At 44.9% G+C, this 26,555-nt stretch overlaps 1 protein-coding gene across 3 annotated transcripts in view; it reads left to right on the top strand.

The window, feature by feature from the left end:
• PARP4 (poly(ADP-ribose) polymerase family member 4) overlaps positions 1 to 26,555 on the top strand; it is a 103,394-nt gene that overhangs the window by 47,974 nt on the left and 28,865 nt on the right. For 2 of the 3 annotated variants that reach the window (XM_054015506.1, XM_054015504.1), the window contains exons 22-31: positions 6,308 to 6,503; positions 6,767 to 6,837; positions 7,999 to 8,186; positions 10,263 to 10,362; positions 14,368 to 14,538; positions 14,700 to 14,780; positions 17,060 to 17,140; positions 19,288 to 19,383; positions 21,341 to 21,499; positions 22,095 to 22,211. In XM_054015506.1, the coding sequence (XP_053871481.1) occupies positions 6,308 to 6,503; positions 6,767 to 6,837; positions 7,999 to 8,186; positions 10,263 to 10,362; positions 14,368 to 14,538; positions 14,700 to 14,780; positions 17,060 to 17,140; positions 19,288 to 19,383; positions 21,341 to 21,499; positions 22,095 to 22,211 (1,260 nt within the window). The remainder of the gene's footprint in view (positions 1 to 6,307; positions 6,504 to 6,766; positions 6,838 to 7,998; positions 8,187 to 10,262; positions 10,363 to 14,367; positions 14,539 to 14,699; positions 14,781 to 17,059; positions 17,141 to 19,287; positions 19,384 to 21,340; positions 21,500 to 22,094; positions 22,212 to 26,555) is intronic. The other variant, XM_054015505.1, reaches the window with a different exon arrangement.

Here is a 26,555-nt window from a genome sequence, read left to right as displayed (position 1 = left end):
CTCCAAACTAAGAGAGAGTTGCCAAAAAATGTTTAAGACACTGTCTAATCTCTTACACTTGTGTGTGGTATTTGCTATTTATCTGCTGAATATTCCATTTTAAGAGGAGGAAAATGCTACAGTGGTTCAACCAGAGATGAAAGGTGAACCAAAATATAAGGTGGTTCTTTGAGTGCTTGCTCATGTCCATTCCATATTAGGTGTGTGTGCTTGCCACATGCACCGGTGCCATAAATTTTTTCCCTCAGCAGTATCCGTGGGGGACTGGCTCTGGTGCCCTCTGAGTGGCACTAGCATGGCGCAGTATAATGGGTGCCGCCAGCTCCACCTACCCTCAGTTCCTTCTTGCCACCAGTGATGGTGCTGGAACGTCTGTTGCTTCGGCTAGCATTGATTCCTTCTCAGTTCTTGTGAACTTTGAAATCCTGTAAAATAGTTATATATCGTTAGTAGTTTTCTTAGTTACTCTTAGTAGTAGTTCTCAAACTCTCTGTTAGTCCCAAACAGGACCCAGCTGGGGGTCGGGGCATGCCCTGGTCCCTAGGCTTTAAGCCCTGTGCTCACTGCAAACAGCCTATGCCTGTCAGTGATCCCCATACCAGCTGCCTAAGGTGCTTAGGCGAGGGGCACATAAGTGACAAGAGCCATATCTGCAAGTCCTTCAAACCTAGGACAAAGAAGGAGCATGGTATCCATCTAAGAGTGCTCCTAATGGAGTCGGCACTCACCCAGCACTGGAGCAGCGGCCCGACTCCGCACGGAGCACCGTGGCCTCTGTGCGCACTGCTCGCTGGTGCCGTCCACGACCCGGCACCAGTCTCCCTCCACAGCTCCAGTCAAGAAGCTGAAAAAGACTGTGAGGGGAAGATCTCCTACCTCCTGCAAGGGAAAGGAGAGGGCTGGGGGCGAGCCAACAACCGTGCCAGGCAGCTCAACGCCCCCTCGGGAAGTCAGGCCCCAGTTCAAGTCGAGCGGTGCAGCCCATCCCATGCCTTGCCTGCAACTCCAGATAGCTGTACAGGCTGCAGCCAGTTTCAGGTGCCATCAACGCCTGAAGCCCTTCAAGCAGCTCAGGAGATCCTGATGCTCCCAGTGCCGCCCTCACCAGCTCCAGCAGTACCCCGATCTCGGGGAACACCCGCGTTGGGATATATGTGTGTGTCCCTGCCTCAGCAGTACCGTTTCCCATCGAGAGGGATGTGTCACCAGCGTTCTCCCGCCTACAGCCATCACGCCTCAGGACAGGAGAGGCAGACTCAGCGGAGCCCTCTTTGGTCCCCACACCAGGGCACCAATCGAGGGACTCAAGGCGTACCTCAACAGTAGATTGGCACAGATCCTCGGAGGCATGCACCACCTGGCAAGAACTCCAGGACTGGCCCTGACCATCTTCAAGGGCTCAGTACTGATCCCGGGACCGATATGGGCACCAGAGAGCGTCATCACCCATCTCCAACAGGAAGGTCACCCTACTCAGGACAATCCTCCCGGCAACTGGCTCGTAGTAGCTCCCAGTCCCATTCAACATCCCGGTACCGGTACAGGCATGAGGCGTGGATTGCCAGATATCTGACGCAGATCCACTGAACGCCGTCGGTCCCTGAGTGCCCGACCAAGACAGTCTCACTTGGACAGGTCGGCTTTGGGACACAGCAACTGGCACCAGTCAGACAAGAGTCACTGCTTAGCCCAATCCTGGTCACCCGGGCCAGATGACTCCACTGGTAGCTCCAGCTCAGAGTGAGGTTCCCTGACTGTGGGACAAGCCCCGGTACCAATGGTGCCGACTATATTATCAGCTCCAAAACCTGTCCCATGGCCCCAAGTGGAGTGCCCGGCACAATGGTACCCGTGGAACCCATGGGGGTTCACCCAGCCTTCCCAGGAGACGTTGGGGGTAAGACCCCACAGGTCCAGGAGGACGCAGGGGAGCAAGCTTCTGGACCACCAATGGACGTGGAGGTTCCCAAGGCACAGGCATCATCCTAATCATCGCCAGATGAGGCTATCACGGGGCCCCCTCGCCCAGTTCCTCAGCATGACGCCAAGGCACACCAGGAACTTTTGAAGAGGGTCGCTTCTAACCTGGGGCTTCAGGCAGAGGAATTGGAAGAGCCCTCGGACAACCTGTTTGACGTCCTCTGCTCCGCAGCTCCTGCCAGCGTGACTCCATCCCTTCATTAAGGCGTTTCTAAGATCACTAATGCCCTGTGGCAGACCTCCTTTTCCCTGGCCCCTAACTCTAAAAGGGCCGAACACAAGTACTTCGTGCCAACCAAAGGGCATGAGTACTTATACTCCCACCCTGCCCCCAATTCCCTTGTGGTTGAGGTGGTTAACCACAAGGAGAAGCAAGGACAACCTGGGGCCACCGCCAAAAATTAAGACTTAAGGAAGCTGGATCTTTTTGGAAGTAAGGTTTATTTGTCTTCCAGTCTTCAGCTGAGAGTGGCCAACCACCAAGCCCTCCTTGGCTGATATGACTTCAATATGTGGCAAGCCATGGCCAAGTTCGAAAGGTCGCTCCCCACGGCTTCCAAGAAGGAGTTCCAAGCGATCCTCAATGAGGGCACGACCGCGACCAGGGCAGCCCTCCAGGCAGCATCAGATGCTGCTGCCCGCACCAGGGCTTCCGCTATCTCCATGCAGCGAGCCTCTTGGCTGCTCCTCTCTGGGTTGTCCACCGAGGCTCAGCAGTCAGTGCAGGACCTGCCCTTTGATGGCTCGTCCCTATTTGAGGAGTAAACAGACAGCAAATTGCATGGCCTCAAGGACTCCCACACCACCCTGAAAACCCTGGGTCTCTATGTCCCAGCCCCAACATGGTTCAAACCGCAGCAGCTGCAGGGCCACGGGAGTCAACCTCACAAGACCAGCCCCATAAACAAGCCAAGAGCTACAAGCGCCGCCCGAGCCACCTACCTCCACCCTCTGCCCAGGGGGCTTGACCTGTAATAAGCAGGGGGCCAAACGGTCGTTTTGAGAGGGCCACCTATCAGACTATTCCCCAGATCCATCTTTCCCAGTGTACTCCAACTGCCTTTCCCTCTTCCTCCCTGCTTGGACCGATGGGTCCTCAGCACAGTGGAACAGGGTTATACCCTCCAGTTCCTTTCTACCCCCACCTTCCCACTTCCTTCCCCATCCCCCTTCAGGGACCCCTCTAATGAGAATCTCCTTGCACAGGAGGTAAAGGGGTTACTACAGCTGGGTTCAGTGGAAGAAGTTCCTCTTGAGTACAGGAACAAGGGGTTCTATTTCTGGTACTTTTTAATCCCAATGGCCAAGGGCAGTCTATGGCCCATCCTGGACCTACCAGACCTCAACAAGTACCTAAAGAAGTTAAAGTTCTGCATGCTCACCCTGGCTTCTATTATCCCTTCCCTGGATCCGGGCAACTGGTATGCCGCCCTCGACTTGAAGGACGCATACTTCCACATAGCAATCTTTCAAGGAGACAGATGCTTCCTCTGGTTTACGGTGGCCCCCCCCCACTACTAGTTTGCGGTCTTCCTGTTCAGCCTGGCAACAGCACCGAGAGTGTTTACCATGTGTATGTCGGTGGTAGCAGCTTGCCTCAGGTGCCGGGGTTTTCAGATCTACCTGTACCTCGATGACTGGCTCATCCAGGGCAGCTCCAGGTGTCAAGTCCAAAGGGATGTTGCGGTGCTTCAGGCCACGTGCCGCTCTCTGGGCCTACTGGTAAACAACAAAAAGTTGATGTTAGTGCCAGTGCAGAGGATAGAATTAATCGAAGCAATCTTTGACTCGATCTGTGCCAGGGTATTCCTGCCACTGGAAAGGTCCCACACGTTGATGGACCTCATCGCAGAAGTCTCCGCATTCCCTCTGATTACAGCCAGGGTCTGTCAGTGCCTCCTGGGTCACATGGCAGCGTGCACTTATGTAGTCCACCATGCCAGGCTCCAAATGCAGCTCCTGCAACCATGACTGGGGACGGTCTATTCCCAGTCCCTGGAAAAGATCGTTACCATTCCCCAGGCAATACTTACCTCACTGCGATGGTGGACCGACCACAGGACAATCCTGAAAGGAGTTCTGTTCGACAGTCCGCATCACTCTATCGAGTTGGTGTTGGATGCCTCGGACCTCAGCTGGGGTGTGCATCTCACCAACCTCCAGACACTGGGGATGTGGTCCCCAGAGGAGGTGAAGTTGCACATAAATGTCACAGAGCTCTGAGCAGTCTGTCTGGGATTCGGAGTCTTCCTGCCCCACCTGTCTGGCAAGGTGGTACAAGTCCTGATGGACAACACAGCCTCGGTGTTCTACATCAACAGGCAAGGGGGAGCGCGCTCATCGGCTCTCTGTCAGGAGGTGCTCCATCTATGGGACTTCTGCATCAGCCACTAAATTCACCTGGAAGCTTGTCACCTTCCCGGTGTCAAGAATACGCTGGCGGACCAGCTCTGTGGGGATTTCTCCTCTCACCACAAGTGGTCACTCCATCCAGAGGTAGCCTGCATGATCTTCCAAAGGTGGGGAACTCCCCAAGTGGACCTGTTCGCTACCAGACAGAACAGGAAATGCCACCGGTTTTGCTCTCTGCAAGGTCTAAGCAAGGACCCCCTCCCCGATGCCTGTCGTGGTCATGGAGTCTGATGTATACATTCCCTCCAATTCCACTCATCAGCAGGGTCCTGGCAAAGATCAAGAGAGACAAAGCTCAGGTTGTTGTGATCACCCCAGCGTGGCCAACATTGGATCGGCACGCTTTGAACTTGTCAGTGGCCACTCCCTGCCCCTGCCCAACCTCCCGGACCTGCTGTGACAGGACCACAGTCAGCTCCTCCACCCCAATCTCGAGTCCCTCCACCTCTCGGCGTGGATGCTGCATGGCTGAATCCAGAGGAACAGACCTGTCTGGAAGGAGTTCAACAGGTCTTCCTGGGGAGTAGGACGAGGTTTTCCCGCTGGGCATCCGAGCATGGCATCTCTCCCTCGCATTCTTTCATACAAGCTATCCTGGACTACCTGCTCCATTTGAGGCACCAGGGTCTGGCACACTCTTCCATTAGAGGGCATCTAGCGGCTGTTTCCACTTTTCACCCCACAATCCAAGAACAGATGGTGTTTTCCCATGACATGACGGTCAGATTCTTGAGAGGGCTCAAGAGACTCTTCCCGCAGGTACGGACTCCTGTCCAACAGTGGGATCTTAACTTGGTCCTCTGTAGGCTCACCGGCCCACCCTTTGAGCCTCTGGGTTCCTGCTCCCTTTCCCACCTGTCATGGAAGGCTGTGTTCCTGGTGGTGGCGGCGGCATCAGCTAGGCGGGTCTCTGAAATTAAAGCCTTGACCTCAGAATCTCTGTACACGGGCTTTTTATAGTCTCTCTGTTCATAAGACAAAGCTGGTGGTTTTACCTTTCGGATACCTAATAGGCCACAGCTGTAGCCTGTCTCAAGTCCTAGCATCAGTGTATCATGGTTCAGCTGAGGATGGAATACGCTCATCTCACCACACCATAGATGATAACCCATGATCATACTGGAGGGAGGGATTCCACTATGTGAGAAAATTTTAAAACAATACATACAATCTTTTCTATAACAAAGTAGCTACCTACTGTAATAAACTTTTATTGAATTCATGGGTTTCTTTTCTGTATTTCCACTCTATAAGCTTAGAGAATGCAGGTTTTTGAACTTTTTAACCAATCACAAGTGCAAGGCAATACAGTGCACACTTGTTCTCCTGTTTTCTTCAGGAAAAACATTGTACTTTTGAAATAAATTTATTTTTAAAATTCTAGGACTTTGCATGAAGTGATGATGGTGTTGATGATTTTAAAAAATAAGCCTGTTTCTTATTTCTGAGAAACAACTCCATTCTGATTGCAGAAAAGTAAAATAGATGGGAACAGAAAACACTTGCAAACTTCCCACTGAGTTTCTCACCCACGAGGGATAAGCTAGGGACACAGGACAGGGAGAGCTACTCTCATCAAGATTTAACAAAAACAAACAAAAAACCTAATTGCTAACCTCTAGACCAGTGATTTTCAACCATTTTTAATTTGTGGACCCCTAAAAATTTTCACATGGAGGTGCGGACTCCTTTGGAAATACTAGACCACCTGCAGACCCTCCGGGGTCCACGGACCACAGGTTGAAAACAACTGCCCTAGACATTTGGCTTTATTATGCTCAGATACCACAATAATGGGTGACCTTTTGAAAACCTCGATACACATAGTGATCTTTGTAAAATGTTTAGCACCCTTTTGGCACTATATAAATAACAGTGATCCATTGTGTTGATTATCAAACTCTTCTTTCTTCAGGCATGCATGCTTGTATTTCAACCAAAGTTTGAAACAAGGTTTAAAGGAATCCAACTGTCCGGAGAAATTATTATTTGTCTAGATTGCTCCAATTCCATGGAGGGTTCAACACTGCAACAAGCAAAGCAGATTGCTCTCCATGTTCTACAAATGTCTTGTTTTGGACAGAGAGTGAATGTTATCAGATTTGGCACGAGTAAGTTTTCTTTTGTTAGACGCTCACTTTTATTACTTTCTTGTCATCCTTATCTTTATGCTCATCTTTTTTATTAGACAAGCAGTAATATATTAAACTGGAAACCTGACGGTCTCTATTATTTAGTAGTAGAGAATACTTTTATTATGGTTTTTCTAATACTAAAAATGAAACCAGTCACTGAGGTAATGTCACCATTCCTAGTTAATGAAATATAACTTAACGTTGAAAGGAAGAGCTTAATTTCAGTTTTCATTCCACAGATTTTACAGAATTTTCTTCATATTCAAAGAATATCAAAAGTGATCTTGCAGAAGTGAAGGAGTTTATTATAGTAAGTAAAATTGTTTTTCCTCTGTAGGCTACTGAGAGTTTCTTTGCCCGCAGGGATTCCATGTAACGTCCACCATCACGTTGTTTTGTGGCTTTATTTGAGGCCACCTTCTAAATTACTTCCATGGCTTAGTTTCAGTAGTATACAAGAGCCCATTTTCCCTGGTAACAGGTGCATCATCTCTGTTGTATGTCCTGTTATAGCTCAGTGAAAATTTAAGGTAACTCATGGTAGGTGTTAGTCATAGGACAATAAAAGTTGGAGATGGGAGAGTCATATTGGATCATCCAGTTGATCTTCCTGAAATGCAGGATTATTCTCTATTTATTATCTTGTCCAGTTTGGTTTTAAATGACTCCTCAAGTGATGGAGCTTCCACTCCTTCCTTTAGAAAACTTCTCTGCAGCGTAATAAATCTGACTACCAGGAAATCTTCCTGATGTCCCTCCTAAATTTTACCTTTTAAAATGTCATGCCCCCTCCCTTTGCCCTCTGGTGACTTTGCAGCAGGACAGGAAAACTGGCAGTGAAGACAGCACTTGAATATGCCAGTGCACTTGGTCGTCCCAATGAAAGGCAAAATTCAATTGGCACTATCTTGGAAGGAAGATTAGATTGTAAATTTTGGAGTGCAGGGATTGTCTTTTTGCTCTGTGTTTGTACAACTTCTAGCACAGTGGGGTTCTGGTCCATGACTGGGGCACATAGGCACTATCACAATGCAGATAATAATAACTACAGGCAGGGCTGGCTCCAGGGTTTTTGCCGCCCCAAGCAGCCTCCCCCTCCCCCCCCCCCCCCCCAAAAAAAAAAAAAAAAGCCATGATCTCAATCTGCGGCACTTCGGCGGGAGGTCCTTCACTCCGAGCGGGAGTGAGGGACCCTCCGCCGAATTACTGCTGAATAGCTGGATGTGCCGCCCCTCTCCGGAGTGGCCGTCCCAAGCACCTTCTTGCTAAGCTGGTGCCTAGAGCCGGCCCTGACTACAGAAAGGCAGAAGTCAAGCTCAGAATTAAGAAGTGAGCAATCACTTGTACTTGTAAACCAGGAGAAATTTACCATGGGAAGGGAAACTTAACTCTTCACTATAGTTTATTCTAGGGAAAGTTAGAAATTAAATCCAGACTTTCAGATAATCATTTTATTATTTTTTCTCTTTAGTCTGCTACACCAACAATGGGAAATACTGACTTATGGAAAACCTTACGTTATTTAAGTTTGTTGTATCCTTCTCAAAGAGAGCGTAACATTCTTCTTCTATCCGATGGGCACATTCAGAATGAGAGCATGACCTTCCAAATTGTGAAAGAGAATGTCAGACACACCAGGTTATTTACATGTGGTGTTGGGTAAGTACAGAATGAATAAACAGTTGTACTGTGCTGTGCTTCAGGCTTAAAAATCACTGATCATTTTACTTGAAATGAAATGTCAATGTGTTGAGGATCATCAGGTTTGTGAATGTGCTGTCTTTATCATGTACATATAGATGGAATGCAAAAAGTGAATGCCACATTCTACTATTAAAATAAAAAATTACAGGAAATTCAAATTTGAGATTCCTTCAGTAGAATTTACTTTGCACATATGTAGTTTTGTCTATTTCTCTCATTCTTCTGAAATGTGTAATTTTAATATATTCCTGCTTAATATAAAAAGCATGCCTTAGAATGGGAAAGTAGTTAACATTGCTGAAACTTTAACTTTTAACATTTCCTGACTCCATAACTTTAATAATGCAGTAACATAGTTTTCTGCATTGATATTTTTTTAAAAATAAAGATTTAAAAAGAAATTACCATTGCTTACTAAAATAAGCACTTAATTGGTTCTAATTAGGCTTTGTCTAGAGTAGGATTTAAAGATGTGTTAAAAGGTGTCAGCTAACATGTTTTGACTAACATGTTGCAAAAGTCTAGGGCTTGTCTACATTAGAAAGTTTTATACCACTTTTGGTACAACCTCCTCTAGCGTGGCTGCAGTTATATTGGTATTAAAGTACTTTACACTGGTACAGCTATTCCCATATGGGTAAGGGAATAACGATAACATTACAAGTTACCTTTATACTTGTATAACTGAATCCATGCTAGGGCTCTTATGGTATAACTATTTCAATAAAAAAATTACACCTGACGTATTTATACTGATGTAGCTTTTAAGCATAGACCAGACCTCAAAGTATACTGTTAACATATTACACTGGTTGAGTTAAAGTAACAATGGTGAATGAGACATAACAGAGATAAGTTCACACCTTTCCTGATGCTGTTGTTTGAATAGAGACAGTTTTCTGCAAAGCTGAATTAACAGAGAAGCAGTGCATCTTTTTATATTGTGATGGTTGTATATCAGCAGCTGAAGAAAATAGATTTTTTTTAAGTGAAAGGTTAGAATTTTTAGAATATTGCAAAGTGTAACAACGGTTGTAAAGAGACTTTAAAATTGTGCATGCCACACTTTCTCTCAGGCCTGTGAATTTTGTCCTGTTTTTGAGGTAAATGCAATTTTATTCCTTCTTTTTTATTTTTTTTCAGTTAATTTTCATTGTCAGTGGTGTAGCATTTTTTTTAGCAGTAAGTTCTTTATCTTGAGAAAATGGGTTTATCAAATCCTATTTTCTTTTTTCCCTAATGCCACCCAATTTAGAGTTACAGATTATTTGAGACTTGTCTTCCATGTCATCCATTTTGTTAGGCGGTCTCTTTATTTTATACATTCATTGCCCTTCCCCTTCACATTACTTAATTACAATAGCTTCCATCCTTTATAAATAGATCATGCAAAATTCTGCATTACGTAAAAACTCTTGTCTGTTAAGCAATTTTGGCCCCACAATCTTGATTTAAGATCAACCATTTCCAGAAAGAATTGCTTGACAGTCCAAAATGAAATGCCAGTGGCTTTCAATGGAAGTAGGGCATCTATTTCATGTAGGCCCCTTTGAAAAACCCCTGCCTCAAAGATCTTACATCTGTTATGGAGAAACTCAAGAATGCATTTTCCTTAAAACCCTCTGAACATGTACTTCATCCCTCATTTCACTACATCCAGTGGGAAACCAATGAGTTGGCTTTTCTCTGTGTGTGATTTGCACTAATTGAATGCTGAATTTTCAGAGCTAGGACGTGGGTTTTAAACCTATATGCACTGGGGATGAACATGGGAAACGCTGCTGCTCTTGGTTTTCACTCTTGATAGCATTAGAATAGTGATAAATATAAGCAACCCTCTGTCAGGATGGAGCATGTGTTGGATCTTGCCAGTTCTGAGCTTTGTTTAGTATAGATGTGAATGAAGGAGGGGGATTTAGAGAGATTGGAGAACTTGCTACTCTATTAAAAAAAATGTAAATGTTTGGAATCAATTTCAGATAATCAGTTTTTACTTAAAAACCAAAAAAATATATTTTAAAATGTGCTTAGTTCCACAGCAAATCATCACATGCTGAGATCTTTGTCTCAATATGGTGCTGGAGCATATGAATATTTTGACCCAAAATCGAAGTATAACTGGCTAAAAAAGGTAAGTTTTATCAATCCTGAATATATTTTTTCTGAATTTTACACTTTTAGCAGCTGCTTTGGGTGGAACTCTTTGGGAGCCTCAAAGTTTCAAATTGGGAGGAGCATCTTTGGGGATTGTGAGGCCTTGCTGTTTCAGACAGGAGTACTCTTGGTGTTTTAACAGATGGAGAACTTCTTTGTATTGGGGAATGGGGCCTTTGTGTCTCAAAGAGCAGTTCCCCCTTAAGTGAGACGTTGGACTCCACCTGAAAAGCAACTCCCTCTAACTTTCAGATACCATACCAGTTTCAGACCAGGGACCTCACAAAAAAGAAAAGCTTCTGAAATATCTTCCCACCCCTCTTCCTCTTTGACATCTCTGATTTTTAAAATATAAGTTCATGTGGGTGAAAAGTGGTACTTCTCTCTCACAGGGTATGTACGCTCCATCCCAAGTGCCGGGTCACATATGGTGAGAAGAAAGGAAAAAACTTTATAGCAGCCAGTTGGGTCCTGTGTTCGTGACCCTGACTATAAAACGTGGCAGTACAGTCTAATGGCCGGAGTCAATAAAGTGGCCCTTCCACTCAGGGCAGCGTGACCTAATGGCCAGAGTCAATGAGGGCGGCCCTTCTACTCAGGGCAGCGTGGCCTAATGGCTAAAGTCAATAAAGGCTCCCACTTCTGGGGTACTATTGGCTCGCTGCGGTGTGTGGTGCCCAGAGCATGGGGACTCAGGCCTTCCTTGCTCCTTCGAGTCCCAGCCTGGGGCCCTGGTCATGGTGGAGGTGCTCACCACTGAGTCAGCAGGAATCCTCCCAAAACATCTTGACTGGTTCTCCGTTTCACTCACTGGAGAAAAGTCTAAATCCCCTGGGCTGCTTTCTACCCTTTCTCCCTCGGCATGCTCCATGGTTCCCACAGGTCTCTAGGGTCCTCAAATGGCGTAGCTCCTGCCGGCGCAGTCTCTTCTCAGGGCTTGTCAGACAGCCTGGAGTCTGTCTGGAACTCTGCATGCCATAGCTCTATAGATGGGGCATGTAGCAATTCACTGGAGAGAGCCTGCAGTCTGCGTCCTCCCCCTTCAGCAGCCTGCCCAGACTGAGCTGAGCAGGCTGCTTCCTTTTATACTCTGCCTCCAGGCTGAACATGCCCAGCAAGGTTGGAGGGGCGGGGCTTCCTCAGCCTGCAAAGCACAGTTAACCCTTTTGGGGCTGGCATGGGGTAGGTCCCCCCCCATCACATTTTCATTTTAGGAACTTGGTGGGGCTATCTCAGTAGTTTATGATGCTGAGGCGATGTTGGCTGCTACTCTTTGAGTAACCTCTGCTGGAAAGCTGCAGCAGTGTTTGCTTTCAACCAGAAACTTGTCAGTTTTCACTACTGTCTCACCTTGTTTTTAATGTAATTTACATTGTGAGGGAAAAGGAGATGGTATTTGGTGTGAATAAGAACCAAGTTTCAGTTTTGTTCCTTGTTTACAACACTGAGAGAATAAAATAAAGTGAAAAAACTCCATGAATTTTATTTTATTTCTCTACTTTTAATGTCAGATTCTGTTGTACTCATCTTGATTAGGGCTCGGTCTACACTTAAAACTTAGGTCGACATAGCTACAGCATGCAGGGGTATGAAGGCCAAAAAAGAATTTGAAGAACAGCTATCCAAAGACTCAAAAAGTAATACAAATTTTTTGTTTAAGTACATCAGAAGTAGGAAACCTGCTAAACAACCAGTGGGGCCACTAGATGATCGAGATGCTAAAGGAGTACTGAAGGATGATAAAGCCATTGTGGAGAAACTAAATGAATTCTTTGCATTGGTCTTTACGGCTGAGGATGTGAGGGAGATTCCCAAACCTGAACCATTCTTTTTAGGTGACAAATCTGAGGAATTGTCCCAGATTGAGTGTCATTAAAGGAGGTTTTGGAACAAACTAAACAGTAATAAGTCACCAGGACCAAATGGTATTCACCCAAGAGTTCTGAAGGAACTCAAATGTGAAATTGCAGAACTTCTAACTATAGTCTGTAACCTATCATTTAAATCAGCCTCTGTACCAAACGACTGGAGGATAGCTAATGTGATGCCAATTTTTAAAAAAAGGTTCTAGAGGTGATCCCGGCAATTACAGGCCGGTATGCCTGACTTCAGTACTGGACAAACTGGTTGAAACTATAGTAAAGAAGAAAATTGTCAGACACACAGATGAAGATAATTTGTTGGGGAAGAGTCAACATAGTTTTTGTAAAGGGAAATCATGCCTCACCAATCTACTAGAATTCTTTGAGGGGGTCAATAAGCATGTGGACAAGGGGAATCCATTGGATATAGCGTACTTAGATTTTCAGAAAGCCTTTGACAAGGTCCCTCACCAAAGGCTCTTAATCAAAGTAAGCTGTCATTGGATAAGAGGGAAGGTCCTCTAATGGATTGGAACTGGTTAAAAGATAGGAAAGAAAGGGTAGGAATAAATGGTCAGGTCTCAAAATGGAGAGAGGTAAATAGTAGTGTCCTCCAGGAGTCTGTACTGGGCCCTGTCCATTTCAACATATTCATTAATGATCTGGAAAAAGGGGTAAACAGTGAGGTGGCAGAATTTGCAGATGATACAAAACTACTCAAGATAGTTAAGTCCCAGGGCAGACTGGAAAGAGCTACAAAAAGATCTCTCAAAACTGGGTGACTGGGCAACAAAATGGCAGATGATATTCATAGTTGATAAATACAAAGTAATGCACATTGGAAAACATAATCCCAAATATACATATAAAATGATGGAGTCTAAATTAGCTGTTTCCACTCAAGAAAGAGATCTTAGAGTCATTGTGCATAGTTCTCTGAAAACATCCACTCAATGTGCAGCGGCAGTCAAAAAAGCTAACAGAATGTTGGGCATCATTAAGAAAGGGATAAACAATAAGACAGAAAATATCATATTGCCTCTATATAAAATCTATGGTATGCCCACATCTTGAATACTGCGTGCAGATGTGGTCACCCCTCAAAAAGGATATATTGGAATTGGAAAAGATTCAGAAATGGGCAACAAAAATGATTAGGGGTATGGAATGGCTTCCATATGAGGAGAGATTAATAAGACTGGGACTATTCAGGTTGGAAAAGAGATGACTAAGGGACGATATGATAGAGGTCTATAAAATCATGACTGGTGTGGAGAAAGTAAATAAGGAAGTGTTATTTACTCCTTCTCATAACACAAGAACTGGGGGTTCACCAAATGAAATTAATAGGCAGCAGGTTTTAAACAAACAAAAGGAAGTATTTCTTCACACAATGCACAGTCAGCTTGTGGAATTCTTTGTCAAAGGATGTTATGAAGACCAATGCTATAACAGGGTTCAAAAAAGAACTAGGTAAGTTCATGAAAGATAGGTCCATCAATGGCTATTAGCCAGGATGGGCAGAGATGGTGTCCCTAGTCTTAGTTTCCCAGAAGCTGGGAATGGGCAACAGGGGATGAATCACTTGATAATTACATGTTCTGTTCATTCCCTCTGGGGCACCTGGCATTGGCCACTGTTGGAAGACAGGATACTGGACTAGATGGACCCTTGGTCTGACCCAGTATGGCCACTCTTATGTTCTTATGAAGAATCCGCGCCCCTGAGCACTGCAGTTATGCCAACCTAAACCCCTGGTGTAGACACAGCTAGGTCAACAGAAGAATACTTCCGTCATCCTACCTACTACAGGTCTGTCGCTTCTTATGTGCATTTAACGTGTGCGATTTCAACTTTACACGATCGGCAAAAACAAAAAAGAGAAAAATAACAATTTTAATACTATACCTGTAGTGCGGGTGATTTTGCCCGCCATTGAACTCAATGGAATTTTGGCTATACGCAGTTTTTGCTTTACGCGCTAACTGCGGAACGGAACCCCCGCGTAAGATGAGACAGACCTGTATCTCTCGGGGAGGTGCCATGACAAGAAAACCCCTTCTTGTGATATTTTTCCTAGTAGAGTAACGTATTTAACTCATTTGCATCTTTTTACACAGATAGAAAGCCAGACATCCAGAATATTTTCTCCAGGATGCAGTTCTGTCTCTATTAAATGGCAACAGTTTGACTCAAATGCACCAGAGCCATTGCAGGCTCCTGCTCAAATACAGTCTTTATTTAACAATGAAAGACTTCTTGTCTATGGATTTATCCCACGTTGTACTCAGGTAATGAATGATACCAGGGAACATGTTTTTAAAGATATGCATCTCATTACTCACAACTCCAATTCTATTTGCATTTCTGGAAACTGAGCATCACTGCAGAAGTGCTGATAGCACAGAATGATAGGGAAAAATGAGAGGAATACTTTTCTTATTTCTTTCAGGCCACCTTAAATGCACTAATAAATGACCAAGAATTGCAAGCAATGGTATCAACCACTGAATTACAGAAGACAACAGGAACAGTGAGTTAGGCCAATGTTATTTATACACACCATATATATGTTGTTTTAAAATAGCACATACCCTTGTTTTCGGCATTTTGGCTTCTACTGTTTTAATAAAGAACCTCAGCCTCATTTGAAGGAAGCTTTTAAAAAGGCAGCTGACCTATGTGGGATAAGTGAGCACATTTCCTGCATGTTTGCTGGCCCAGACTGATTTGAAAAATATAAACTTACCTGGGTGGAAGGTGGTTCTTCTCATTTTAGGAATTTGTTGGGTCTACCTCTGTAGTTTCTGTTGCTGAGGTGATGTTAGCTGACCTCTGCTGGGGATGATGCAGCAGCATTCTCTTTCAATACTTAAGCCATTGCTTTTTGGAAAAATTCTAAAAGAACTGAGGCCTGATCTACACTATATAGTTAGACGACATAAGGCAGCTAGTTATGACCTAATTATGTCAGTATACACACTAAAGCTTTGTCCCGATGATGTAAGTGCCTTACTACACCGATACACTAACTCCACATCCACAAGAGGCATAGGGCATATGTGGGTGTAGTTAGGGCAATGCAGTGTCTGTGTAGATACCTCTTTACTTACATTGGCTGTTGGCAATTTCAGGGCTCCATGCTGGAACCGTGAAATTGATAAAAAAGCTCAGGGAGGCGAGAAGCCCAGGTGGCTGGCCCCCGCTCCCAGAGGGGAGGCGAGAAGCTGAGAACCCGGTTGGCAACTGGCCTCAGCTCCCAGTTGGGAGGCAAGAAGCCGAGCTGGCTCCTGGCGGTGAGCTGCGCAGAGCTGAGAGTCCTGGCTTTCAGCCCCCCACACTACCCCTCTTCAGTCTGTGGAAGTGCTCCTGGTGAGGATGCGCACCACCGACAGAAGAGTACTGTGGACATCAGTCACTGCAGTAATTACTGAGATGGCTGTAAGTCAACCTAACAAAGGTCAACTTAAATCTGTAGTGTAGACATGCCCTGAGAGAGGAGGGATCCTAAAAGGCAGCACTATCCAATGTGAACAAAGGCTGTGACTGTTTCAGTTAATGTTGAAGAAACTTCAAATCCACTCCCTATGGGAAAGCATGGCAACAGTCCTAAATAACTTTCTAAACTGAAAAGAGGAAAATGGCTAAAAGGCATTTATTTACTTTTCAGAGCTTGTCTACTCCTGGAAATTCACCAAAATAACTATTCCAGAATAATTATTCATTAATAATTATTTTGAAATTATTACTTTGATGTAAATTCATGTGCGAGCGTTTTTATTCTGGAATCAGAGTGCATTTTTGCTGTTTAGCTTAATCCACTTTGAAAGCTATTTCAGTAAATTTCCAAGCTCTTATACAGACAAACTGGGTTGGTGCGAATGGGGGAGGTACTCACTTATCCTAATGAGTCAGGTACTCTTTAAACTACTGTCCTGAGAGGTTCAAATTCTCATCTGGGCTTCAGATCAGTATTCCTCTTCATGGGTCAAGTTTGTAGTTTGTACCTCTACAAATCATACTCCTTCTTTTGACCCCAAGACTAATCAAAGGTGCAGAAAGGACAAATGCAATTTTGACAGGTGCAAATTGTGATTGCAAAAGAAGAAGCTGCCTTATGAAAATCTGGGCCAAATTTAGAAGATGAGTGTTATTTTTCTATGCCTCACATAGAATCGGAGAATTCCCGCCATTTTTTCCTTTCCCCTTTATCCAGAAAGATCCCTTTGTTGTGGCTACCAACATCTGGCCAAAAAGGACTCACCAGGGGTCCCCTTCAGAGTCAGTCAATGTTGTGTTTTGTTTTGTTTTTAAATGGACCTAAGGAGATGATTGGATGACCCATTGCTCCATGTCCTTACTGGGCTGGGTTTAACAGTCTTCAGTACTCCCACTCCCTGTTGGCTTTAACATATTACAGATGTACAGATTATTTTCCTCCTCTTGGCTAGAGAGGTGCAGTTGAAACAAATTACATCACCAGTTTGCATAGTTCACTGTGCCCCAGAGCAGGAATTATTGATGGTATAAAGGTATGATGATTTTTAAAAGTTAAAAAAATGAGCACTAATCATAAAAATACAAAATTATTTCAAACAAGGTGTGGGCTGTAATGCTCCTCTATGGAAAATACTCCCTTGAAACTTTTAACATTCAATAAAATGTAACTTTAGATGCCAGTTATCCTGAAACTGGATCATCATTGATCAGAAGACTTTAAAAATCATAAAACCTAATACATAAAATTGAGATTTTTAAATACAGGGTTTTAAATTGGTGATCATTTGAACTTGTCTTTTTTCCTTACTGTAGCTTCTCCACAAACTCACAGCAAGAGCCCTCATTAGGGATTATGAAGATGGGATACTTCATGAAAATGAAACAGAACATGAGGTTTGTCATTCTAAAGATAAGAATATGAACTAGGAACCACTATTTTATCTCAGTTTATGCTTAAAACAAGAACTGTTAAAGGGGTTCAGTGAAATGGGGATGGGAAAAGGAGAGGTGGAGAGAATCTTTGACTTGGGAGTGGAAATTGGAAGGTTGCAGTATGAATCCCATAGATTTTTAAGGCCAGAATGGACCATTATGATCATCTAGTCTGATGTCCTGGATAACACAAGCCAAAAAAAAAATATGCCCAGTAACTTCTGCATCAAGCCCATCACTTCTGTTTGAGCTCAGGGCTGGCTCCGGGCATCAGCGCAGCAATCTGGTGCTTGGGGCGGCCCGTGGAAGGGGGAGGCATGTCCAGGTCTTCAGCTGCGGGTCCCTCTGTCCCTCTCGGAGGGAAGGACCGGCTGCCGAATTGATGGCTTTTTTTTTTTTTTTTTCCGCCGCTTGGGGCGGCAAAAAAGCTGGAGCCAGCCCTGTTTGAGCTATAGAATATCTTTTAGAAAGAGAGAGAATCTTGATTGAAAACCTTCAGGTGATGGTGAACCCATCACATCCCTAGATAAGTTGTTCCACTTAGTTTCTGTTAAAGAGTTGTCTACTGTCAGAAATCTTTACCTCATGTAGGTACTTGTAGACTGTGATCATGTCACTTCTTAACCTTCTGTTGGATAAACCAAATAGATTGAACTTCTTAAGTGTCTCACTAGAAGGCATGTTTTCCACATCTTAAATCATTCTTGTAGCTCTTTTCTGAACACCTTCCAATTTTTCAACATTCAGTTTCACATATGTTTATAGACATGAGGGCATAATCCTGTAAACCTTTACTTGCTTGCATGTGTGAGGGTCTTATCCTGCAAACTTTATTCACCTGAGTAGTCCCACTAGAAGTCAGAGTTCTAGAAGCCAGTAGGACCCTGATGTGAGAAAAGTTTGCAAGAGTAGGTCCCAAGCTTTGGGGTTAGACTGAGGGAAAATATAGTAGTGGTACTTTTCACAGCTCTGCCTACAAAATAAGCTCCATCCATGTGAGGTGGGTGTAATGCTGCATCACAGTAAATTGTCCAGATGTTTAAAATATGATGGTGCATGTTTTCAGAGCTCTGCTAGTCTCCTTGAGCTTGTCTCCTCCTCACTGGGACTTGATTATGCCCATGTGCTCTTCGGCAAATTGGGGGGAATAAATAAGTGATGGTACCTTCCAAATGCCATCCTCTTGAGGCACCAAAGTGAGACAGTTAATTCGCAGATAGTAAATTTTGCAAATCTGTGGCACCCTCATACTGCTTTCTTACAAATAGTTAACATTGTTGACATTTAAATTATCATCATTGGGCATTTGAGGTAACACCTCACTAAAATGAGTTCATGGGGAGGCCAGTCACACGTTTCAGAGCTACTGGTCCATGCTCTGCATACCAACAGAAATCTCCACACCCATTACACTCAGTTCACATTTCTGAGATTTTCTTCACAGCCATAACAGCTAGAGGCTTACTTTATTTTCATTCAATGAAAGCTGAGATTCTGAAGAACAAGAGTGTTTGTTGTTTTCAGAGAGGTCTCAGTATATTGTATGTCTGTGTACAGGATGTTTCTGAGTCCTGAACAGGCTTGAGCATTTTCAATCCTGACTTGACACAAATTGTGTCCCATAGGTGCAAGGTATTTTGCTTTAGTTGGGCTGCTGACATGCTGCCCTTTAGGTTTCAGTAATGACGGTCATTGATCTAGGATCTGATAAGGAGTCCTATGCTTGCACTCGAAGGAGCTGGAAGCCCAATGGAGCCCTGAGTGACTTGTGACAAGACCATTCCAGTGCAGTTTTTCTTTAAGAATTACCATTTCCAGTTTCCTCTCCCCCAGCACAAGTGGATAAATCTGCAAGTAGCTGAGAGGGTTAGGATTAGCCCCTTTCCCTTCAAAACACTTCTAAACAGGAAGCAGGAAATTGGGTACACAAACATAACCACATAAGCTCTGCTTAGAAATAGCTGCAAGCTGAGCTAGTTTACTTCTGTCCATAGTACATAAGAACATATTTGTATATTCAGTTTTGACATTGACACTTATTTTAGCTAATATTGTTTTCACTGTATGTTTTGTTTTTAAACATATTTTGTTATTATATAACAACCTAGATGAAGAAACACACTTTGAAAGTCCTGATTATTAACCTCAGCGTGGAGCACTCCATCATAACCCAGTTTACAAGCTTTGTGGCAGTAGAAAAAAGGGTATGTGTTTCCATTAAAATATCCCATTACAGTCTATATGTCTCTAAAAAGTCTTTAGAAAATAACTGAAAAGAAAAACAATTACTGTAATCTTGTAAGAATTAAAGCACATATTGTTTAATATTATCACAGTGAACAATTTTAGTTATTTTACAGAAGAACTAAAATTATTATTTTTGCAAAAGCTTGTGTTCTTTGGTCCTTTTTGAATGATATGTTACTTTCTTTATGAAGCTTCTTTTATATCATACGTTGTTGGAGCACCTAGGCATCCAAACAAAGTCTGTGTCTGTCCTACCCAGACTGGATGTTTGCAAGTGAACCAACAGAGAGGCACAATCTCTATGTTTATTTTGAAGATACTTGCTTTTTTAATGATTTAGAAACTGCATTTTTCTCTTTGTATCTGTGTATGTATGTGGCAAAGTTCAGAACTGTGCAAGTGTTCTGACTTTTGGACTATATCTGTAGGCACAACTCCTATAAAGTCACTATCTCTGGTCCAGAAAGAACTTTTAAATCTAGTAGAACAATACTCTTACAATGTATTGCTGCAACTGTAATTGAAAGAAACTCTTTGGGTTGCAGGCAGCAAGGACTGCGTCTTCCCATATGTCTGTACAGCATCTAGCACATTAGGAACTATTATAATATAAGTAATACTGATCGTTATTAATTATTTATTAATATTTATTTAGGATTATAAGTATACTAAAGGAAAATAATCAATTCCCTATTACGGTATAATTATCTGACTGTCATGGAGGGCATTGAGTAAGTTGGGATAACTTAAGGAACAGGAGACATGTCCATATTTTGGACAATTACATTTATACTGCATTTCAAACTAAAAATAGGCTGGCACAGATTTTGTTCATAGAAATAAGTATTGTTTTGTTTGTGCCTTTTAAGAATATAACTTACACATTTGATAGATGTCATCGCATGTATAATATCCCAGCAATCCTGTATAATAGTTATTGGTGGAATTATTGTCCCTTTCTTGTAAATACGGCTCCTTAATCAGCCAAAGATTTACTGTTAAGCTCTGTGAGACACTCTCTGTACTATCTGCTCTGCACTTGGTCACTAACTCCCTAGCAAGAGACTAGTCAGAGCTTTCACTCTTCGGGCAGTTCTTGTCTCTGATTTTCAGACAATGTAATCATCTCTGTCATTACCTCCTAGTAATTATCTTTATATAATACAAATTTTATAAACAAAGTGCCATTCTACTCAGGCTCTCTGATTACTGTGAAATATCATAAACAACAGTTAAACTTAAACAGTATAAACTTGGCACTATAAAATCAGATAACATGCTAAAAAGCATACTGGTTCCAATATGTTGGAAAATATCTTTCCCATATATAAGTATAATAAAGCAGGTCATGTATCTTGCTCATATATGAGAAAAAAAAGGAAATTTAAACATCACCTTTGTATATTAGGATTCTGTACATTCATCTACATATTTCAGACCACTGCATTACATTCTCACAGAAGAAATATTCTCTTTTCCTTTCGTAATCTACAATATGTTGGTGTGCTTGGTTGCTCTTAACCATTGACTTGTATAAGGAAGTTGTGATGGGGAAGTGACACATGAGTAACAGCTGACATACAAAATTTTAAACTGTTTCATTGATCTGCCTTTGAAATTGAAAGCAAGTGAGAGGGTAATTTTTGAACTGAAGTTACATAAGATGCAGAAGAGGTTTCTCAATATACAAGGCAGTGCATTGCCAGTGTAGTGTGCCAGTCCGTTTACTACCAATAGTGTGTTATGATACGACAACCCTTAATGCAGTCAGGCAAATTTCACCCAGCATTTGACTCTCAACCTTACATTCTCTGATAGACAGGGAATCTCTGGCATAACAAGCATCACTTTTAAGGATTACAATAAAATTAAAGACAGTTCTCTAGTTTGTAATTCTGTTGCATTTTAATTTAGGATGTTAATGAAGTTCAGCATGCTGGCCTTCCAAACATTCTTGAACTTATATCTGAGGAAGATATAGACTTTTTACCCTACATGGACTGGGAGCATGATACATCTGGACATGGATACGTGTTTTCTAATAGAGGAGTGGGATTTGGCAGACGTAAATTGGTAAATATGCTTAATGTGTTCTTGTTTTTAACATTTGTTGTGTATTACCCAGTTGTGGTAGTAGATGGTTTATAAGGTAATTGTTGATAATTGTTTATAAAGTCTGCACCATTTCTTATTATTCTGGATTTTTTTTTTAATTTTATTTTATTAGAGTACTTAGATGGTGGTACTTCTGTCCGTGGTACTTCAATAAGTACAATACAACTAACTGTCCAGCGTAGCCACCCTGAATCAGGGTCAGACTTGTTCTTGTATCCATACCAAGGCTCCTTAAATCAATTTAGGTGTGGGATGTCACATATCCCTCAGCTGGTAAACCTCATTACTTTGCTGGCGGAGTCCTCCTCTCTTACATCCACCAGGCCTCATTCAGCACCCACAATACCCCCACAAAATACTGTTACCCTGTGGTGTGGCCTCCCTTCGATCCAGAGGGGAGGAACTACTTTCTGTGCCTGGGTGGGTGGAGTCAGGCCGGGTTCACCCTTCTCACTGGGAGTTGAGAGACAGGATGGGAAGTACAAAAGGCAGAACCTTCAGCTCAGTTGGCACCGAGCCAGGGAAGGAGACAGACGTATCTTGCTCGCTGCAGACCTCTTACTGTGCTGATGAACCAGGCGGTGCCCTGACCCCAGAGGAGACCGAGTCCAGGGAGGAGCTGCTGATGGCTAGCTACTTCGGGGAGATGGATGACACCTACAGAGCCAAGGTACTAAGAGGTAGTAGGAAGTGGCCCAGGGACACTAGAGTATAGCTTGGTTGCCTGAATCCAGGTCAGTGTGTTTCGGGCGGATCCCCATTGACCCAGTGACAGAACATTCTGCTACTTACAGCCTGGGACTGGGAACCTGTGGAGTAGGGAGGGCCTGGGTTCCCCTACCCCCTTGTGCCAACCCCACCCAGGAGTGGCAGCCTCCCCACCATAGGCAAAAAGACCTGTGTTTGTCTTCTGTCTGCCAGAGCTGAGGTAACAATCTGTGTAGTGTTCTGCCCAGCCCGAGGGCCAGAGCCCACATACTGTTTGGTGCGCTGCCCCACCGAGAGGGTTGGGGCATTAGCACCTGATTTGCTAATTCCCCTGATGTTAAGCAGTGATCCCAGTGACATAATGAGGTGGTGTGGCTTCCCTCCGACCCAGATGGGGAGGGACGACCGTCACCACACTACATACCCCTTTTTGACCCAAGCAGCTAGTCAAAATTTGAGGCCCTGGAGATATTCCAGTTGGGGGTAGAAATTGATGAAAGGCGCTGCATCAAAAAATACTGATCTTGCTTATTAACAAGGAATGTACAACGTCCTGGGTCCCCGAAGGTAGGAGGAACCAGGAAACAAAAAACAGTTTCTTTGCTTGTAGCCCCAAGCCTCCTTGGGTCTAGTGCTAGCTAAAGATCTCTTTCCCTAGTTTTTTCCAGGGTCTTTCAGGCTGCTGCTTCGCTCTCTTGCTGTTTGCCTCTTTGGGATTGGGTGTGAATGCACCCCACAATTAACGTAACTGGCAGGATATGTTAAGCAGGAGCCCCTGCCCACCCAAGACAAAAGCAGTTGTGAACCCGCCCAGGGAACATACATACACTCTTTGCCCAAACCCCATTCACTACTCCGTCCAATACTCCTGGATGGAGTCACAACCCCTTTTGTTTTAGGTGAGGAGGTCATGCTTAACTTATCCTGACAGTCATGTTAATTGTAAGGGTGCATTCACATCTAATTTTAAAGATGTTTTAACTAAGCCTATAACAATACTTTCCCTTCCACCCTGCTGTACACATCCTCACCCAAGATCCCACTCTGGATAAGGTCCTGTGTAAATCATAATTTCATGGATTACATGGAAATTGTGAAATTAGCCCAATACCATGATTTTTCCTACAGCCCGGAGACTGTTGGAAAAATCATGGAATTGGGCTCATTTGGCTGCTCATGGGGAGGAGAGGGGGAGAGCATTGTCCTGGGGGTGGAATGTCTCAACATGTGGCACTGACTGGCAGGCCCGGGGCAGGGATTGGGGCCTGTGCTCAGTTTCATAGAATCGTAGGACTGGAAGAGGTCTCGAGAGGTCTTTTAGTCCCATTCCCTGCACTTAAGGCAGGACTTGGTATTATCTAAACCATCCCTGACAGATGTTTGTCTAACCTGCTCTTAAAAGCCTCCAATGATGGAGATTCCACAACCTCCCTAGGCAATTTATTCCAGTGCTTAACCACTCTGCCAGTTAGGAAGTTTTTCCTAATGTCCAATCTAAACCGCCCCCATGCTGCAATTTAAGCCCATTGCTTCTTGTCCTATCCTCAGAGGTTAATGAGAACAGTTTTTCTCCATCCTCCTTGTAACAACCTTTTATGTACTTGAAAATTGTTATTGTGTCCCCCACTCAGTCTTCTCTTCTCCAGACTAAACAAACCCAATTTCTTTCATTCTTCCCCTTCTTGACCTTTAATCATTTTTGTTGCTTTTCTCTGGACTTTCTCTAATTTGTCCACATCTTTCCTGAAATGTGGCACTCGGATCTGGACTCAATACACCAGTTGAGGCCTAATCAGCACAGAGTAGAGCAGAAGATTTACTTCTTGTGTCTTGCTTACAACACTCCTGCTAATACATCCCAGAATGATGTTTGCTTTTTTTCCAACAGTGTTACACTATTGACTCATATTTAGCTTGCGATCCACTGTGACGCCCCCAGATCCCTTTCCATAATACTCCTTCCTAGGCAGTCATTTCCCATTTTGTAACTGATTGTCCTTCCTAAGTGGAGTACTTTGCATTTGCCCTTATTGAATTTCATTCTATTTACTTCAGACCATTTCTCCAGTTTATCCAGATCATTATGAATTTTAATGCTATGCTCCAAAGCACTAGCAATCTCTCTCAGTTTGGTATCCTCCACAAACTTCATAAGTGTATCTCTATGCCATTATCTAAATCATTGATGAAGATATTGAACAGAACCAGACCCAGGATTGATCCCTCTGGGACCCCATTCGATATGCCCTTCCAGCTTGACTGTGAACCACTGATAACGACTCTCTGGGAATGGTTTTCCAACCAATTATGCACCTAATAGTAGCTTCATCTAGGTTGTATTTCCCCAGACCACCACTGCTGCTTTCCTGTCTGGCCAGCTGGTGGGGACAGGGGATATCCCTGACAGTGCACAGAGATTAGAAGGCATGGTCCTACCAACAGCAGCCTCTAGCAGGCCGAAGAGAGACACTGCAGTGCTGGCTCTGCCTGGCTGGCAAGGAGCTGACACCAGGATCCGCTATTTGGAAAATGAGCATGTATTTGAGGGGTCAGCGGGGGTCAGCAGCCCTGCATAGCCCATGAAATTCAAACACTTACAGTGGTACTGCTGTGATTTTTGTTTGTTTGTTTGTTTTGTTGGGTTTTTTTTAAAGCAAACTAATTTTTCTTCTTCGAATGATTGCTCATGTGTATTCCACTATAGGTGTGTGTGCTCGCCATGTGCACCGGTGCCGGAAGTTTTTCCCTTAGCAGTACCCATACTGGGGGAGCACCGCTGCGACCCCTGGAGTGGCGCCTCTATATTGTGCCATAAAGGGGGCTGCGTGCTCCCCCCCCCCCCCCCCAGTTCCTTCTTGCCGCCAGTGAAGGTAGTCGGAACTTTGTGCTCCAGCCTTGGCTGCAGCGCTTCTAGCCTTAGTCGTCCTTGTTCATCGATAGATAGCTTCTTTAGTTAGTAGCCTGGCTCGGGGCATGCCCCGTGCCCCAGGCTTCAAATCATGCGACTCCTGTCGCAATTCCATGCCCAGAAGCGATCCGCACTCCGAGTGTCTGGGCAAATCTCACATAAGTGGGAAGTGCAAAATTTGCAAATCGTTTAAGTCCCGGACTAAACGCGAGCGCGAGATTCGTCTCTGGGCCCTCCTTATGGAATCGACATTGGCCCCGGCACCGGCGCGCCGACCCGACCCGGCCCCGGGTACCACGTCATCGGTGCGGAGCAAAGCCCCATCCACCAGTCGGCATCACTCCCCGGCCAAGAAACAGGGCAAATCCCAGCGATGCCGTGAGAAGGACAGGGGTGAGGCCAGACCTGAGTTGGACAGCCCATGATCCCCACCGGGGCCCAGACCTCCAACTCATGCGGAGCGGAGAAGTCCGGCACCTTCCGCATGGACCTCGGCGCTGATACGGGTTCCCTCCACGCCAGAGGCAGCCCAGGCGACGCGCGACATCCTCGCCATGCCGGTACCGAGCGGGCCGTCCGAGGTGAGGCCCCGGTCCCGAGGGAAACCACCGTTGGGCTTCCAGCCCTCACCGGCTATGTCAGTTGTGGAGACCTCCTTCCGATCTGCTGGACCCTCCCGTAGCCCCAGACATACCTCCACTCCATTGTCGGGGTCACCTGGGAGTGAATCGCCTGAGTCGTCCTCGACCCACAGAGGCAGCAGGCACCGACATGGGAAGCATCGACACTCCGCGTCAAGTGAGAGTGCATCTCGACGCCGACAGCACCGCCGATCATACCACGATGATCGCCACGTTTGGAGTGCATCCAGGCACCACGATGCCGCGCCCAGAGCCACTGAAGGGAGTCCAGGGATACGCCCTCCGACGTCTACACCTATTCATCGTCAAGGTCGAAATCCCGTGGCAGGAGCCGGCGAGGACGGCACCGCTTGAGCTGCTCCCAAGGCACCATGCGATCCTCGGCCACCTCTGCCTTGGCCCGCACCATTCCCCAGGAACAGATAACCCTGGTGGGACCCCAAGTGGCGCAGTGGCAAGGGGCACCCTGGCAAGGACAGTGGTGCCAGGGGGCACCGTGGCCCCAGGCGCCCGCACCGCCGGGACCCCGTTCTCTGGCTGGGGCATCCCAAGCCCGCTCTGCGTCCCCGTCTCGGCACCAAGGGCAGTCCTCCGGTGCCGCGCCGACGACACTGCAACCGGACCCTGATGCGGACTGTGGCATACCGGCACCGCCCAATGCTCTCAGAACCATCCTGGTCGCCCTGCAGGCACCAGATGAGTCCATAGCGGCACCGCCTCCTCCTTCTCAAGAGGACTTCAAGGCGCACCAGGAGCT

The sequence above is a fragment of the Malaclemys terrapin genome, chromosome 1, assembly GCF_027887155.1.
Source record: "Malaclemys terrapin pileata isolate rMalTer1 chromosome 1, rMalTer1.hap1, whole genome shotgun sequence".
NCBI classification, from domain to species: domain Eukaryota; kingdom Metazoa; phylum Chordata; order Testudines; family Emydidae; genus Malaclemys; species Malaclemys terrapin.
Note: the sequence above shows the minus strand (reverse complement) of the source record. Positions and strands in the feature narration are given on the sequence as shown.